This window comes from Ranitomeya variabilis, chromosome 2 (genome assembly GCF_051348905.1).
Source record: "Ranitomeya variabilis isolate aRanVar5 chromosome 2, aRanVar5.hap1, whole genome shotgun sequence".
Classification (NCBI taxonomy): domain Eukaryota; kingdom Metazoa; phylum Chordata; class Amphibia; order Anura; family Dendrobatidae; genus Ranitomeya; species Ranitomeya variabilis.
The window spans coordinates 2,753,665-2,769,087 of NC_135233.1; the positions used below are offsets into that span (position 1 = coordinate 2,753,665).

Consider the following 15,423-nt stretch of genomic DNA (forward strand, 5'->3'; position numbering starts at 1 on the left):
TGTGAGGATCGGGGTTGTGGGGATCGGGGTTGTGAGGATCGGGGTTGTGGGGATCGAGATTGTGGGGATCGGGGTTGTGGGGATCGGGGTTGTGGGGATCGGGTTGTGGGGATCGAGGTTGTGGGGATCGAGGTTGTGGAGATCGGGGTTGTGGGGATCGGGGTTGTGAGGATCGGGGTTGTGGGGATCGGGGTTGTGAGGATCGGGGTTGTGGGGATCGGAGTTGTGGGGATCGGGGTTGTGGGGATCGAGATTGTGGGGATCGGGGTTGTGGAGATCGGAGTTGGGATTGGGGTAGTGGGGATCGGAGTTGGGATCGGGGTTGTGGAGATCGGGTTATGGGTATGGGATGTTTGGGTGCACATTCTGGGCAGTAATAGTCCATTTGAGGGTCTTGCGTTCCTCTCAGCTTATGACATGTGGTGACATACTGGCGGCCATCTCCACCGTTGATTCCTCTTCCCCTAGTTGGATGTGGGGTTTCTTCTTGTCCATGGATGGGAGGTCCGGGAAGTGAGTGGAGGGTCTCTGGGAGTATTTGTTGCAGTGCAGCAGGAAGTGCACCTAGTCCTCCAGCGCCCCCTGCTGGCAGTCCTTGTTCTCCCGAGTCTTGTATGTCTGTCGGTGGCGCCCTGTTTCCACCTCTAGGCTGTGGACACTCAGTCTGTACAGACACCGGGTCTGCTTGGTAACCTCCAGATATGGGGCCACAGTGTAGTCCCTCCGCAGTGATCGATAGATGTTGAGTTTCTGGGCGTTCTCTGAATCACTCTTCCATCCCTTTATGTATGGCTTCTTGCAGCTCTCTGAGGTCCCCTTTATTTGGGCTTTTGTCAGTGTCGTGGACCGGCTGCCAGGATTCGTAGCTTTGTCTGGACTGTGGCCCAGCCGGGCTTTATGATGGTAGGAGCTGAGTATGTGCACCTGGTGTGGTAGCGCCCTCTTGTGTAGAGTGAGCCATACGGGGAATCGGCGCATCTGTCAAATATCATAAGCCAGACTCTCAGGTGGTTCTGCACGCTCTTCTCTTTTGGGCCTCTGCTGCTTGAGGCTCCCGGTTTGGCTTAGGTCCAGGAGGCAGTAGGTATAGCCATGTAATGTGAGGGAGGGAGAGGGGGTTTGTTTTGGTTCCTTTTCTGAAACACCAGAACTTTGGTCTTCTCTTGGTTGATGGGCAGCAGCGCCCATGTGCTACCGAATGTTTCCAGCACTGCGCTCTTACTCTCTCTTTTGCTTTCTCTGTCTCTCTCGTTTTCTCTCTTTCTTTCTTTCTCTATCTCCCGCTTTCTTTCTCTCACTGTCTCTCTTACTCTCGCTCTTTCTTTTTCTCTCTCTCTTTCTTGCTTTCTCACAATCTTTCTCTTTCTTTCTCTCTTGCTTTCTCTCTTGCTCTTCCTTTCTCTCTCTGCTATCTTTCTCTTGATTTCTCTCTTGCTCTTTATTTCTCTCTTTCTTGCTTTCTCTCCCTCTTTCTTTCTCTCACGGTCTCTCTTACTCTCGCTCTTTCTCTCTCTCTCGCTCTCTCTTGCTTTCTCTCAATCGTTTTTTCTCTTTCTTTCACTCTCTCTCTTGCGCTCTCTCTCTCCCCTGCTTTCTTTCTCTCTCTGCTTTCTCTCCCTCTGTCTCTGCTTTCTCCCTTGTCTTCTCTCTCTTGCTTTCTCTCCCGCTTTCTTTCTTTTTCTCTCTTTCTCTCTTACTCTCACTATTTCTCTTTCTTTCTCTCTCTCCCGATTTTTTTCTCTTTCATTCTCTCTCTTTTGCTTTCTCTCTCTCTTGCATTCTTTCTTTTTCTGGCATTCTCTCTTTCTCTCACTTTCTCTCTTTCTTTCCCTCTCTCCCGCTTTCTTTCTCCTTTCTCTCTCTTGCGTTCTCTCTCTCTTGCTTTCTTTCTTTTTCTGGCATTCTCTCTTGCTCTCTCTCACTTTCTCTCTCTTGCTCTTTTTCGCTTTCTCTCTCTCCCGCTTTCGTTCTCTCTCTTTCTCTCCCACTTTCTTTCTTTTTCTGGATTTCTCTTACTCTCGCTCTTTCTTTCTCTATTGCTCTCTCTTTCGCTTTCTCTTTCTTTCTCTCTCTTGCTTTCTCTCTTTCCCGCTTTCTTTCTTTTTCTCGCTTTCTCTCTTACTCTCGCTCCTTCTCTCTCTTGCTCTCTCTCGCTTTCTCTCTTTCTCTTCCGCTTTCTTTCTCTATCTTTCTTGCTTTCTCACTTTCTTTTTCTGGCTTTCTCTCCCTCTCTCGCTTTCTCTCTCGCTCTCTCTTTCTTTCGCTTTCCTTCTCTCACAAACTTTCTCTCTCTTTCTGGCTTTCTCTCTCCCGCTTTCTTTCTTTTTCTCGCTTTCTCTCTTACTCTCGCTATTTCTCTCTTTCTTTCTCTCTCTCCCGATTTTTTTTCTCTTTCATTCTCTCTCTTGCTTTCTCTCTCTCTTGCATTCTTTCTTTTTCTGGCATTCTCTCTTTCTCTCACTTTCTCTCTTTCTTTCCCTCTCTCCCTCTTTCTTTCTCCTTTCTATCTCTTGCTTTCTCTATCTCCTGCTTTCTTTCTTTTTCTGGCATTCTCTCTTTCTCTCACTTTCTCTCTTTCTTTCCCTCTCTCCCGCTTTCTTTCTCCTTTCTCTCTCTTGCGTTCTCTCTCTCTTGCTTTCTTTCTTTTTCTGGCATTCTCTCTTGCTCTCTCTCACTTTCTCTCTCTTGCTCTTTTTCGCTTTCTCTCTCTCCCGCTTTCGTTCTCTCTCTTTCTTTCTCTCCCACTTTCTTTCTTTTTCTGGATTTCTCTTACTCTTGCTCTTTCTTTCTCTCTTGCTCTCTCTTTCGCTTTCTCTTTCTTTCTCTCTCTTGCTTTCTCTCTTTCCCGCTTTCTTTCTTTTTCTCGCTTTCTCTCTTACTCTCGCTCCTTCTCTCTCTTGCTCTCTCTCACTTTCTCTCTTTCTCTTCCGCTTTCTTTCTCTATCTTTCTTGCTTTCTCTTCTTTCTTTTTCTGGCTTTCTCTCTCCCTCTCTCTCGCTTTCTTTCTCTCACAAACTTTCTCTCTCTTTCTGGCTTTCTCTCGCCCGCTTTCTTTCTTTTTCTCGCTTTCTCTCTTATTCTCTCTCTTTCTTTCTCTCTCACTCTCTTGCTCTGTCTCCTCACCCTCTCTCTCTCTCTCTCTCTCTCACAGGTTGGGGCAGTCAGAGCTCTAAGGTTCACATACATCACAGCACGTGGCTGCATTTCCCGGGACACAACATCCGCTGGATCCTGACCTTCATCCTCCTCTTCGTGTTGGTCTGTGAGATCGCTGAGGGCGTCGTGTCCGATGGGTAAGTGATTATCGCAGGCGTTACGTGTGCGGCTGGAGATCCCGCTGCGATGCTGCTCCCCGTCCACATCTCCCGCTCGTCCGGTCAGGATTTTCCATTTTCTCTGCCAGTTCTGTGCTTGGAGCATCTGCTGGCGATGACGTCCATACCATTTCCTTCCAGCTGTTTGGCCCTCTGAACTCCTCCAACCCCAGCAGACTCATGAGTCATCTGTAATAGCTGGTCCCCATACCGGGGGAGGGAGTACAGGCGGAATGTAAGCGGGGAATGGGGTACAGGCGGAATGTAAGAAGGGAATGGGGTACAGGCGGAATGTAAGGGGGAAGGGGTACAGGCGAAATGTAAGAGGGGAATGGGGTACAGGCGGAATGTAAGAGGGGAATGGGGTACAGGCGGAATGTAAGAGGGGAATGGGGTACAGGTGGAATGTAAGAGGGGAATGGGGTACAGGCGGAATGTAAGAGGGGAATGGGGTACAGGCGGAATGTAAGGGGGGAATGGGGTACAGGCGGAATGTAAGAGGGGAATGGGATACAGGCGGAATGTAAGAGGGGAATGGGGTACAGGCGGAATGTAAGAGGGGAATGGGGTACAGGTGGAATGTAAGAGGGGAATGGGGTACAGGCGGAATGTAAGAGGGGAATGGGGTACAGGCGGAATGTAAGGGGGGAATGGGGTACAGGCGGAATGTAAGAGGGGAATGGGGTACAGGCAGAATGTAAGGGGGATGGGGTACAGGCGAAATGTAAGTGGGGAATGGGGTACAGGCGGAATGTAAGGGGGAAGGGGTACAGGCGGAATGTAAGAGAGGAATGGGGTACAGGCGGAATGTAAGAGGGGAATGGGGTACAGGTGGAATGTAAGAGGGGAATGGGGTACAGGCGGAATGTAAGAGGGGAATGGGGTACAGGCAGAATGTAAGAGGGGAATGGGGTACAGGCGGAATGTAAGCGGGGAATGGGGTACAGGCGGAATGTAAGCGGGGAATGGGGTACAGGCGGAATGTAAGAGGGGAATGGGGTACAGGTGGAATGTAAGAGGGGAATGGGGTACAGGCGGAATGTAAGAGGGGAATGGGGTACAGGCAGAATGTAAGAGGGGAATGGGGTACAGGCGGAATGTAAGCGGGGAATGGGGTACAGGCGGAATGTAAGCGGGGAATGGGGTACAGGCGAAATGTAAGAGGGGATGGGGTACAGGCGGAATGTAAGAGGGGAATGGGGTATAGGCGAAATGTAAGAGGGGAATGGGGTACAGGCAGAATGTAAGAGGGGAATGGGGTACAGGCGGAATGTAAGAGGGGAATGGGGTACAGGCGGAATGTAAGCGGGGAATGGGGTACAGGCGGAATGTAAGCGGGGAATGGGGTACAGGCGAAATGTAAGAGGGGATGGGGTACAGGCGGAATGTAAGAGGGGAATGGGGTATAGGCGAAATGTAAGAGGGGAATGGGGTACAGGCGGAATGTAAGAGGGGAATGGGGTACAGGCGAAATGTAAGAGGGGAATGGGGTACAGGCGGAATGTAAGAGGGGAATGGGGTACAGGCAGAATGTAAGAGGGGAATGGGGTACAGGCGGAATGTAAGAGGGGAATGGGGTACAGGCAGAATGTAAGAGGGGAATGGGGTACAGGCGGAATGTAAGAGGGGAATGGGGTACAGGCGGAATGTAAGCGGGGAATGGGTACAGGCGGAATGTAAGAGGGGAATGGGGTACAGGCGGAATGTAAGAGGGGAATGGGGTACAGGCAGAATGTAAGAGGGGAATGGGGTACAGGCGGAATGTAAGAGGGGAATGGGGTACAGGCGGAATGTAAGAGGGGAATGGGGTACAGGCAGAATGTAAGAGGGGAATGGGGTACAGGCGGAATGTAAGAGGGGAATGGGGTACAGGCGGAATGTAAGAGGGGAATGGGGTACAGGCGGAATGTAAGAGGGGAATGGGGTACAGGCGGAATGTAAGAGGAGGATGGGGTACAGGCGGAATGTAAGAGGGGAATGGGGTACAGGCGGAATGTAAGAGGGGAATGGGGTACAGGCGGAATGTAAGAGGGGAATGGGGTACAGGCGGAATGTAAGCGGGGAATGGGGTACAGGCGGAATGTAAGCGGGGAATGGGGTACATGGGAATGTAAGAGGGGGATGGGGTGCAGGCGGAATGTAAGAGGGGGATAGGGTACAGGCGGAATGTAAGAGGGGAATGGGGTACAGGTGGAATGTAAGAGGGGAATGGGGTACAGGCAGAATGTAAGAGGGGAATGGGGTACAGGCGGAATGTAAGCGGGGAATGGGGTACAGGCGGAATGTAAGCGGGGAATGGGGTACAGGCGGAATGTAAGAGGGGAATGGGGTACAGGTGGAATGTAAGAGGGGAATGGGGTACAGGCGGAATGTAAGAGGGGAATGGGGTACAGGCAGAATGTAAGAGGGGAATGGGGTACAGGCGGAATGTAAGCGGGGAATGGGGTACAGGCGGAATGTAAGCGGGGAATGGGGTACAGGCGAAATGTAAGAGGGGATGGGGTACAGGCGGAATGTAAGAGGGGAATGGGGTATAGGCGAAATGTAAGAGGGGAATGGGGTACAGGCAGAATGTAAGAGGGGAATGGGGTACAGGCGGAATGTAAGAGGGGAATGGGGTACAGGCGGAATGTAAGCGGGGAATGGGGTACAGGCGGAATGTAAGCGGGGAATGGGGTACAGGCGAAATGTAAGAGGGGATGGGGTACAGGCGGAATGTAAGAGGGGAATGGGGTATAGGCGAAATGTAAGAGGGGAATGGGGTACAGGCGGAATGTAAGAGGGGAATGGGGTACAGGCGAAATGTAAGAGGGGAATGGGGTACAGGCGGAATGTAAGAGGGGAATGGGGTACAGGCAGAATGTAAGAGGGGAATGGGGTACAGGCGGAATGTAAGAGGGGAATGGGGTACAGGCAGAATGTAAGAGGGGAATGGGGTACAGGCGGAATGTAAGAGGGGAATGGGGTACAGGCGGAATGTACGCGGGGAATGGGTACAGGCGGAATGTAAGAGGGGAATGGGGTACAGGCGGAATGTAAGAGGGGAATGGGGTACAGGCAGAATGTAAGAGGGGAATGGGGTACAGGCGGAATGTAAGAGGGGAATGGGGTACAGGCGGAATGTAAGAGGGGAATGGGGTACAGGCAGAATGTAAGAGGGGAATGGGGTACAGGCGGAATGTAAGAGGGGAATGGGGTACAGGCGGAATGTAAGAGGGGAATGGGGTACAGGCGGAATGTAAGAGGGGAATGGGGTACAGGCGGAATGTAAGAGGAGGATGGGGTACAGGCGGAATGTAAGAGGGGAATGGGGTACAGGCGGAATGTAAGAGGGGAATGGGGTACAGGCGGAATGTAAGAGGGGAATGGGGTACAGGCGGAATGTAAGCGGGGAATGGGGTACAGGCGGAATGTAAGCGGGGAATGGGGTACATGGGAATGTAAGAGGGGGATGGGGTGCAGGCGGAATGTAAGAGGGGGATAGGGTACAGGCGGAATGTAAGCGGGGAATGGGGTACATGGGAATGTAAGAGGGGGATGGGGTGCAGGCGGAATGTAAGAGGGGGATAGGGTACAGGCGGAATGTAAGGGGAATGGGGTACAGGCGGAATGTAAGAGGGGAATGGGGTACAGGCGGAATGTAAGAGGGGAATGGGGTACAGGCGGAATGTAAGAGGGGAATGGGGTACAGGCAGAATGTAAGAGGGGAATGGGGTACAGGCGGAATGTAAGAGGGGAATGGGGTACAGGCAGAATGTAAGAGGGGAATGGGGTACAGGCGGAATGTAAGCGGGGAATGGGGTACAGGCGGAATGTAAGAGGGGAATGGGGTACAGGCAGAATGTAAGAGGGGAATGGGGTACAGGCGGAATGTAAGAGGGGAATGGGGTACAGGCGGAATGTAAGAGGGGAATGGGGTACATGGGAATGTAAGAGGGGGATGGGGTGCAGGCGGAATGTAAGAGGGGGATAGGGTACAGGCGGAATGTAAGGGGAATGGGGTACAGGCGGAATGTAAGAGGGGAATGGGGTACAGGCGGAATGTAAGAGGGGAATGGGGTACAGGCGGAATGTAAGAGGGGAATGGGGTACAGGCAGAATGTAAGAGGGGAATGGGGTACAGGCGGAATGTAAGAGGGGAATGGGGTACAGGCAGAATGTAAGAGGGGAATGGGGTACAGGCGGAATGTAAGAGGGGAATGGGGTACAGGCAGAATGTAAGAGGGGAATGGGGTACAGGCGGAATGTAAGCGGGGAATGGGGTACAGGCAGCATGTAAGGGGATGGGGTACAGGCAGAATGTAAGAGGGGGATGGGGTACAGGCGGAATGTAAGAGGGGAACAGGATACAGGCGGAATGTAAGAGGGGGATGGGGTACAGGCGGAATATAAGAGAGGGACAGACAGAATATATGAGGGGGAGGAGGTATAGACGGAATATAAGAAGGGGACAGATGGAATATAAGAGCGCGACAGGCAGAATATATGGGAGAGGAGGAATAGACGGAATATAAGAGGGGGACAGGCAGAATATATGAGGGGGAGGGGGGATAGATGAAATATAAGAGGGGGACAGATGGAATATAAGAGGGAGACAGGCGGAATATATGAGGGGGAGGAGGTATAGACTGAATATAAGAAGGGGACCGACGGAATATAAGAGGGGGACAGGCAGAATATATGAGGGGGAGGGGGGATAGACTGAATATAAGAAGGGGACAGGTGGAATATATGAGGGGGAGGGGGGATAGATGAAATATAAGAGGGGGGACAGATGGAATATAAGAGGGGGACAGGCGGAATATATGAGAGGGAGGGGGTATAGACAGAATATAAGAGGGGGACAGACGGAATATAAGAGGGGGACAGGCGGAATATATGAGGGGGAGGGGGGATAGACGGAATATAAGAAGGGGATAGACTGAATATAAGAAGGGGACAGGTGGAATATATGAGGGGGAGGGGGGATAGATGAAATATAAGAGGGGGGACAGATGGAATATAAGAGGGGGACAGGCGGAATATATGAGAGGGAGGGGGTATAGACAGAATATAAGAGGGGGACAGACGGAATATAAGAGGGGGACAGGCGGAATATATGAGGGGGAGGGGGGATAGATGAAATATAAGAGGGGGGACAGACGGAATATAAGAGGGGGACAGGCGGAATATATGAGGGGGAGGAGGTATAAATGGAATATAAGAAGGGGACAGACGGAATATAAGAGGGGGACAGGCAGAAAATATGAGAGGGAGGGGGTATAGACGGAATATAAGAAGGGGACAGATGGAATATATGAGGGAGAGGGGGCATAGATGAAATATAAGAGGGGGGACAGATGGAATATAAGAGGGGGACAGGCATAATATAAGAGGGGGAGGGGGTATAGACGCAATATAAGAAGGGGACAGACGGAATATAAGAGGGGACAGGCGGAATATATGAGGGGGAGGGGGTATAGACGGAATATAAGAAGGGGATAGATGGAATATAAGAGGGGGACAGGCGGAATATATGAGGGGGAGGGGGTATAGACGGAATATAAGAAGGGGACAGATGGAATATAAGAGGGGGACAGGCAGAATATATGAGGTGGAGGAGGGATAGACGGAATATAAGAAGGGGACAGATGGAATATAAGAGGGGGACAGGCGGAATATATGAGGGGGAGGGGGTATAGACGGAATATAAGAAGGGGATAGACGGAATATAAGGGGGGACAGGTGGAATATACGAGGGGGAGGGGGTATAGATGGAACATAAGAAGGGGACAGATGGAATATAAGAAGGGGACAGGTGGAATATATGAGGGGGAGGAGGGTATAGATGGAATATAAGAAGGGGATAGATGGAATATAAGAGGGGGGACAGGTGGAATATACGAGGGGGAGGAGGTATAGATGGAACATAAGAAGGGGACAGATGGAATATAAGAAGGGGACAGGTGGAATATATGAGGGGGAGGAGGGTATAGATGGAATATAAGAAGGGGATAGATGGAATATAAGAGGGGGACAGGTGGAATATATGAGGGGGAGGGGGTATAGACGGAATATAAGAAGGGGACAGGTGGAATATAAGAGGGGGAGGAGGTATAGACGGAATATAAGAAGGGGACAGGCAGAATATATGAGAGGGCGGGGGTATAGACGAAATATAAGAGGGGGGACAGGTGGAATATACGAGGGGGAGGGGGTATAGACGGAATATAAGAGGGGGACAGATAGAATATATGAGGGGGAGGAGGGATAGACGGAATATACGAGGGGGACAGGCGGAATATATGAGGGGAACAAGCAGAATATGTGAGGGGGAGGGGGATAGACGAAATATAAGAGGGTGGACAGGTGGATTATATGAGAGGGAGGGGGATAGTCGAAATATAAGAGGAGGGATAGACAGAATATAAGAGGGGGGACAGGTGGAATATATGAGGGGGACAGGTGGAATATATGAGGGGGAGGGGGTTAGACGAAATATAAGAGGGGGGACAGGCGGAATATATGAGGGGAACAAGCAGAATATGTGAGGGGGAGGGGGATAGACGAAATATAAGAGGGGGGACAGGCGGAATATATGAGGGGGAGGGGGATAGACGAAATATAAGAGGGGGGACAGGCGGAATATATGAGGGGAACAAGCAGAATATGTGAGGGGGAGGGGGATAGACGAAATATAAGAGGGGGGACAGGTGGAATATACGAGGGGGAGGGGGTATAGAACGAGGGGGTCACATACACTGGTGGACAGGTGATGGCATAATATAGGCGGTGTAGGAGGCACAGACATCATTCCCAGGGGCCGGCTCGGCAGAGTGATTGATGAGTGTTATTTTCCACGACCACATATAACTCTCTTTCCCGTCCTTGTTTTCAGCTTCTCCAGGTCGCGGCACCTCCATCTCTACATGCCGGCTGTCATGGCGTTCCTGGCCGGGATCACGTCTATTGTCTATTACCATAATATTGAGACGTCCAACTTCCCAAAGCTTCTGATAGGTGAGAATGGGAGCGACCAATCAGCCGCTTACAGCAGGGTCATATGAGGGTCACCTGCACCAGCATGTGAGAGAGAACCTGAAACAGCGCCACCTAGTGTGCACAGGCAAGATGGCGACCAGACATCAACAACAGTGATCATACGTGTCAATGATGACCCCACACACAATAGAAGACACCCACACTAGTAGCAAGTGTCCACAATGACCCCTGTCATGGATACACAGCTGGGTTTGTCAGGGGATATGACGCCGCTGCCTCCAATCCTCAGGACAATTACGTTATTGATGAGTGATGGACGAGGCTGTGGCGGCTTCCTCTACTAGGCCGGTTATTGGGGGTCTCACATTGAGCGTATGGTATATACACCTCCGATTTCAAGGTATGGAATGTATGTATATACCCCTGGTACAGTCACTGCCAGCTGCACAATAACAAAATGAACCATTACTGTTGAGGGAGGATCTAAATTGATCCTTCACGGTTGACTCAGTGATTTCCAAATTGTTCTACAGAGCGTTGCCGGCAACTGAAAATGACCAGACGCAGACGTGTGTCTCTGTATGGGGGATCGAGCTGATCTCTGGCCCCCGTTTATTGTGTATCACTTTTCATAATCATAGAAATTATACTTCAACCAATCAGCATAAGAACACGCTCACAGTTCTTAACCTATAAGAATGCAGGAAGAACTTAACCCATGAGGATACAGAACAACCAGAAACTGCATACCGTACATACTCGAGATTTTCAGCCCATTTTTTTGGTCTGGAAGTCCCCCTCTCGGCTTATACTCGAGTCATACCCAGGGGTCGGCAGGGGAGGGGGAGCGGAAGCTGTCTAATCATACTCACCTGCTCCTGGCGCGGTCCCTGCACGTCCATGCTTCCCCGGCGCCGGCAGCTTCTTCCTGTAGTGAACGGTCACATGGTACCGCTCATTACAGTAATGAATATGCGGCTCCACCCCCCATAGAGGTGGAGCCGCATATTCATTACTGTAATGAGCGGTAACGGTGACCGCCCACTACATGAAGAAGCTGCAGGGAAGCAGGGACTTCACAGCGCCAGGAGCAGGTGAGTATAACGGGAGGGGAGCGCTGCGCGATATTCACCTGCTCCTCGTTCCGGCGCCACTCTGTCTTCAGCAGTGACGCTCAGGTCAGAGGGCGCGATGACGTGGTTAGTGCCACTCTGCTCTCTGACCTGAGCGTCACTGCTGAAGACTGAGCGGCGCCGGAACGAGGAGCAGGTGAACATTGAAAGTGCCGGGGCCTGAGCGACGGAGAGGTGAGTATGTGATTTTTAATTTTTGTATCGCAGCAACAGCAAATGGGGCAAATGTCTGTATGGGGCATCTTATGGGGCCATAATGTTTGTGCAGCACTATATGGGGCCATAACGTTTGTGCAGCACTATATGGGGGCCATAACGTTTGTGCAGCACTATATGGGGCCATAATGTTTGTGCAGCACTATATGGGGCCATAACGTTTGTGCAGCACTATATGGGGGCCAAAACGTTTGTGCAGCACTATATGGGGGCCATAACGTTTGTGCAGCACTATATGGGGGCCATAACGTTTGTGCAGCACTATATGGGTGCCATAACGTTTGTGCAGCACTATATGGGGCCATAATGTTTGTGCAACACTATATGGGACCATAACGTTTGTGCAGCACTATATGGGGGCCATAACGTTTGTGCAGCACTATATGGGGCCATAATGTTTGTGCAGCACTATATGGGGCCATAACGTTTGTGCAGCACTATATGGGGGCCAAAACGTTTGTGCAGCACTATATGGGTGCCATAACGTTTGTGCAGCACTATATGGGGGCCATAACGTTTGTGCAGCACTATATGGGGGCCATAACGTTTGTGCAGCACTATATGGGTGCCATAACGTTTGTGCAGCACTATATGGGGCCATAATGTTTGTGCAGCACTATATGGGGCCATACTGTTTGTGCAGCACTATATGGGTGCCATAACGTTTGTGCAGCACTATAGGGCCATAAAGTTTGTGCAGCACTAAATGGGGGCCATAACGTTTGTGGAGCACTATATGGGTGCCATAACGTTTGTGCAGCACTATATGGGGGTCATAACGTTTGTGCAGCACTATATGGGGGCCGTAACGTTTGTGCAGCACTATATGGGGGCCATAACGTTTGTGCAGCACTATATGGGGCCATAATGTTTGTGCAGCACTATATGGGGGCCATAACGTTTGTGCAGCACTATATGGGGCCATAACGTTTGTGCAGCACTAAATGGGGGCCATAACGTTCGTGGAACACTATATGGGTGCCATAACGTTTGTGCAGCACTATATGGGGGCCATAATGTTTGTGCAGCACTATATGGGGGCCATAACATTTGTGCAGCACTATATAGGGCCATAATGTTTGTGCAGCACTATATGGGGGTCATAACGTTTGTGCAGCACTATATGGGGGCCGTAACGTTTGTGCAGCACTATATGGGGCCATAACGTTTGTGCAGCACTATATGGGGGCCATAACGTTTGTGCAGCACTATATGGGGCCATAATGTTTGTGCAGCACTATATGGGGGCCATAACGTTTGTGCAGCACTATATGGGGGCTGTAACGTTTGTGCAGCACTATATGGGGGCTGTAACGTTTGTGCAGCACTATATGGGTGCCATAATGTTTGTGCAGCACTATATGGGGGCCATAATGTTTGTGCAGCACTATATGGGGGCCATAACATTTGTGCAGCACTATATAGGGCCATAATGTTTGTGCAGCACTATATGGGGGTCATAACGTTTGTGCAGCACTATATGGGGGCCGTAACGTTTGTGCAGCACTATATGGGGCCATAATGTTTGTGCAGCACTATATGGGGGCCATAACGTTTGTGCAGCACTATATGGGGCCATAATGTTTGTGCAGCACTATATGGGGGCCATAACGTTTGTTCAGCACTATATGGGACCATAATGTTTGTGCAGCACTATATGGGGCCATAACGTTTGTGCAGCACTATATGGGGGCCATAACGTTTGTGCAGCACTATATGGGGGCCATAACATTTGTGCAGCACTATATGGGGGCCATAACGTTTGTGCAGCACTATATGGGGCCACAACGTTTGTGCAGCACTATATGGGGGCCATAACGTTTGTGGGGGCCATAACGTTTGTGCAGCACTATATGGGGGCCATAACGTTTGTGGGGGCCATAACGTTTGTGCAGCACTATATGGGGCCATAATGTTTGTGCAGCACTATATGGGACCATAATGTTTGTGCAGCACTATATGGGGCCATAATGTTTGTGCAGCACTATATGGGGCCATAACGTTTGTTCAGCACTATATGGGACCATAATGTTTGTGCAGCACTATATGGGGCCATAATGTTTGTGCAGCACTATATGGGGCCATAACGTTTGTGCAGCACTATATGGGTGCCATAACGTTTGTGCAGCACTATATGGGGCCATAATGTTTGTGCAGCACTATATGGGGCCATAATGTTTGTGCAGCACTATATGGGTGCCATAACGTTTGTGCAGCACTATAGGGCCATAAAGTTTGTGCAGCACTAAATGGGGGCCATAACGTTTGTGGAGCACTATATGGGGGCCATAATGTTTGTGCAGCACTATATGGGGGCCATAACATTTGTGCAGCACTATATGGGGCCATAATGTTTGTGCAGCACTATATGGGGGTCATAACGTTTGTGCAGCACTATATGGGGGCCGTAACGTTTGTGCAGCACTATATGGGGCCATAACGTTTGTGCAGCACTAAATGGGGGCCATAACGTTTGTGGAGCACTATATGGGTGCCATAACGTTTGTGCAGCACTATATGGGGGCCATAATGTTTGTGCAGCACTATATGGGGGCCATAACATTTGTGCAGCACTATATGGGGCCATAATGTTTATGCAGCACTATATGGGGGTCATAACGTTTGTGCAGCACTATATGGGGGCCATAACGTTTGTGCAGCACTATATGGGGCCATAACGTTTGTGCAGCACTATAGGGCCGTAACGTTTGTGCAGCACTATATGGGGGCCGTAACGTTTGTGCAGCACTATATGGGGCCATAACGTTTGTGCAGCACTATATGGGGCCATAATGTTTGTGCAGCACTATATGGGGGCCATAACATTTGTGCAGCACTATATGGGGGCCATAACGTTTGTGCAGCACTATATGGGGCCATAACGTTTGTGCAGCACTATATGGGGGCCATAACGTTTGTGCAGCACTATAGGGCCGTAACGTTTGTGCAGCACTATATGGGGGCCGTAACGTTTGTGCAGCACTATATGGGGCCATAACGTTTGTGCAGCACTATATGGGGCCATAATGTTTGTGCAGCACTATATGGGGGCCATAACGTTTGTGCAGCACTATATGGGGCCATAACGTTTGTGCAGCACTATATGGGGGCCATAACGTTTGTGCAGCACTATATGGGGCCATAACGTTTGTGCACCACTATATGGGGGCCATAATGTTTGTGCAGCACTATATGGGTGCCATAACGTTTGTGCAGCACTATATGGGGCCGTAACGTTTGTGCAGCACTATATGGGGGCCATAATGTTTGTGCAGCACTATTTGGGGGCCATAACATTTGTGCAGCACTATATGGGGCCATAATGTTTGTGCAGCACTATATGGGGGCCATAATGTTTGTGCAGCACTATAGGGCCATAAAGTTTGTGCAGCACTAAATGGGGGCCATAACATTTGTGCAGCACTATATGGGTGCCATAACGTTTGTGCAGCACTATATGGGGGCCATAATGTTTGTGCAGCACTATATGGGGGCCATAACATTTGTGCAGCACTAAATGGGGGCCATAACGTTTGTGGAGCACTATATGGGTGCCATAACGTTTGTGCAGCACTATATGGGGGCCATAATGTTTGTGCAGCACTATTTGGGGGCCATAACATTTGTGCAGCACTATATGGGGCCATAATGTTTGTGCAGCACTATATGGGGGCCATAATGTTTCTGCAGCACTATATGGGTGCCATAACGTTTGTGCAGCACTATATGGGGGCCATAATGTTTGTGCAGCACTATATGGGGGCCATAACATTTGTGCA

General features: G+C 50.2%; 1 protein-coding gene across 4 annotated transcripts in view; it reads left to right on the forward strand.

Moving 5' to 3' along the window:
- Positions 1-15,423, forward strand: part of ABCC8 (ATP binding cassette subfamily C member 8) — a 458,344-nt gene that overhangs the window by 44,571 nt on the left and 398,350 nt on the right. For all 4 annotated transcript variants that reach the window (XR_013220972.1, XR_013220971.1, XR_013220970.1 and 1 more), the window contains exons 2-3: positions 3,152-3,293; positions 10,192-10,313. Coding sequence is in view for 1 of the 4 variants with exons in the window: in XM_077281846.1 (XP_077137961.1) it covers positions 3,152-3,293; positions 10,192-10,313 (264 nt within the window). In the remaining 3 variants the exon portion in view is untranslated. The remainder of the gene's footprint in view (positions 1-3,151; positions 3,294-10,191; positions 10,314-15,423) is intronic.